Source organism: Ochlerotatus camptorhynchus, unplaced genomic scaffold (genome assembly GCF_037179485.1).
Source record: "Ochlerotatus camptorhynchus isolate MF236.1 unplaced genomic scaffold, CSIRO-AGI_Acam_v1.1 ptg000556l, whole genome shotgun sequence".
Classification (NCBI taxonomy): Eukaryota; Metazoa; Arthropoda; class Insecta; order Diptera; family Culicidae; genus Ochlerotatus; species Ochlerotatus camptorhynchus.
In genome coordinates, this window is record NW_027041039.1 from 928,346 (window position 1) to 930,950 (window position 2,605).

Below are 2,605 nucleotides of genomic sequence, written 5' to 3' on the forward strand. Positions count from 1 at the left end.
TTCTGATATGCAGCAACAACAAAAAAGTGCTGCTATCATCAAACACGACCCACACGAGCTATGCGCTAGTTCTGTGCCGGCGTCGATCTACGTGACATCCAAAAAATTTACTAGATAACAGCACCTCTAGCTCACATTCTGGGGCGTGATCATTTGATCAAATAATGGTCAGACCAAGTTTATTAAAACCACCGATCTAAACTGAAACCCAGACTAGTCAATGGTTTTGCAAGATGAAGAATTCGATGTTGGTGTTGTGTTTGGTGATGATGTTAGCCAGTTGGCTGTCGGAAGCAAAGGTGATATTCAATAATTGGAATAAAGTGCCTAAGTGCTTAAGAAAAATTTAATACTCGTTCCATAGCCTCAAGGATGCACTAACTGTGGATCTAGCCATGGAGAAGTAACTGAGCGGTGCTGCAATGATTGTGAACTATGTCGTGTGAGTTTCAGTATCGAAAAGCCTACCGATCCGGAGTGTCCTCGACCGAAGAACTACTCGTACAACGTGCAACACATCAATCCCCACTGCCAGGAGGAAAAGTACGAAACATGGGATGCACATGTGGAAAAGCCTAAGGATCCAGCATGTCCCAAGAAGCTCAAGCTATCCGCACGAGTTGAACACAACACGAGAGGTAAACGATCAGTGAAATTTACCGAATGCTGAAACTAACGTTAGAATTACTTTCAGATTGCGAATGTCCTACTTGTTGGTATGGAAATTTTTCAAACATAGTTTATAATAATACAGCTGATGCAGAACACGACTGCACCAATAAGAGCAGTCATCATACGCTCAAACAGAATAAGTTTTATGAATTTCGCTCCCGTGGAAACTCGATACGTGAGGAATTTATTTTTGATCATTGTTTTCCTCGAAAACGACACAAAAGATTATCACTAAGCTCAACACCAATCAATTGCAATGATTTGGTTAAGCAGGGCTACATTTGCCGTTGTGTTCCAGACGACGGGACGGGCTGTATCAATAAAAGTCAAGATGGGGAACCAATGGTGGGTTCAATATTCAACCCGACCTTCAAAGAACCAGAGGTTTACGTTGGCGGGAGTAAACCTCCTTCGTACGATGTGATACGTCAGCATATAACTCCAATTCTAGCAGCTCACGAAGGAGTATCAGCTATTCAAGAAGCTAAAGATCTTGCAGAGATCTACTATAAAATTTACCAACGACATCATGAAAAAAATCTTACTATTCCGATCAAATATGGCACCCGAACTGTTGAAACGGAAGATAATGGGCTTCGAACCTACGATATCGAACCAGTCGAGGGCCAGTACGACCCTTCAGCACTCGATATGTTTAGTAGTGTTAGTAATAACCTTTTTGGGGAGATCATAGATCGAGTCAAGCAAGGGCCAAGATTTGGTCTGTTTCCATTTCGAACATTAAGACACTCGAAGCGATCTCAGCGAAATTCAAAACGAAAAGAGCGTCAAGTTAGAGATAAAACATGATTGCAAACCAATAAACTTAACAGAAAAAATCTACTTCTTGATCTAGAAATGAACATGAGCGTGATGAATGGCTTATATTGGTTTAGTGTCGTTCTGCTTTTGAGACAGACACATACATCTCATATCACTTTACCTGCTTTATATTTTAGATAATTTACAGAAATGTGAAAAACACGACCCGATACAACTCACTGACGGACGTTCTGACTTCTACTGCACAGAGCTTATTTGTTCGAATGACATCGATACATGACTGTTATTGAAAATGAATAAAATGTTAAGCTTTCAACAACCGAAAATCTTGTTTTTATTTTGGGTAGATACATCTAGATTCTATAATCTACGGGTAAATCCAATGATATGACTACACTGTATGTAGCTTCGACTAATTTCGCTATTGAAAATGTTATTCGGAATTATGAAATCATTAGATGTTAGAATGTTATTTTGTAGTATAGGTACCGTATGCGTGATAATGTTTCCACCATTGAGCAATGCCAAAATTAAAAAAAAATCTCAAAAATTTTTATTTATTCAAAGGGGGATGTTTCTCAGAGTCTTAAACTATGTTAATCATCGATCGAGTTTCCACTTGCTGCAATTACGACCTCCACACGCTTCCGGAATGCACGGCAGGTTCTAATAATGTAGTCTGGATCCATTTCTCTCCAGGTACGGGTCAATGTTTGTCTGAGGCATGCTGTACTCGGGTGGCGTTTAGAACAGGCCTTGGCCTTCATGACGCGCCATATTCAGTAATCCAGCGGATTAAGATCGGGGCTGGATGGCGGCCACATATCCTTCGCCCAGAACGGAAGATGTTCCTGCAACCACTTCTGAGTGCGGTTCGAGGTGTGGCACGGAGCCTCATCTTGTTGAAATACTACATTTGGCTTCGGACCGTACTGTTCTTTGATCCACGGAAGAACATACTTACTTAAAATCCCGATGTAGACCTCCGTGTTGACCTTGTCGCCTTCTGGAATGAAGACCGGGTCCATTTTTTGCCATCGGAAGCCACCAATCCAAACACCATAACGCTAGCAGGTTGCTTGGTCAGATACACGTTCTTGTGTTCGTCGGCCACGTCTTTTACCGGAAGAGAACTAATATACCGGTTGGT

General features: G+C 41.4%; 1 protein-coding gene across 1 annotated transcript; it reads left to right on the top strand.

The window, feature by feature from the left end:
* Positions 1-233: 233 nt before the first annotated feature.
* On the top strand, positions 234-1,482 carry LOC135713425 (uncharacterized). Its single transcript, XM_065236536.1, has 3 exons — positions 234-299; positions 365-638; positions 695-1,482. Exons 1-3 carry the CDS (start codon positions 234-236, stop codon positions 1,480-1,482), a joined length of 1,128 nt encoding a protein of 375 aa, XP_065092608.1.
* The last annotated feature ends 1,123 nt before the right edge of the window (positions 1,483-2,605 follow it).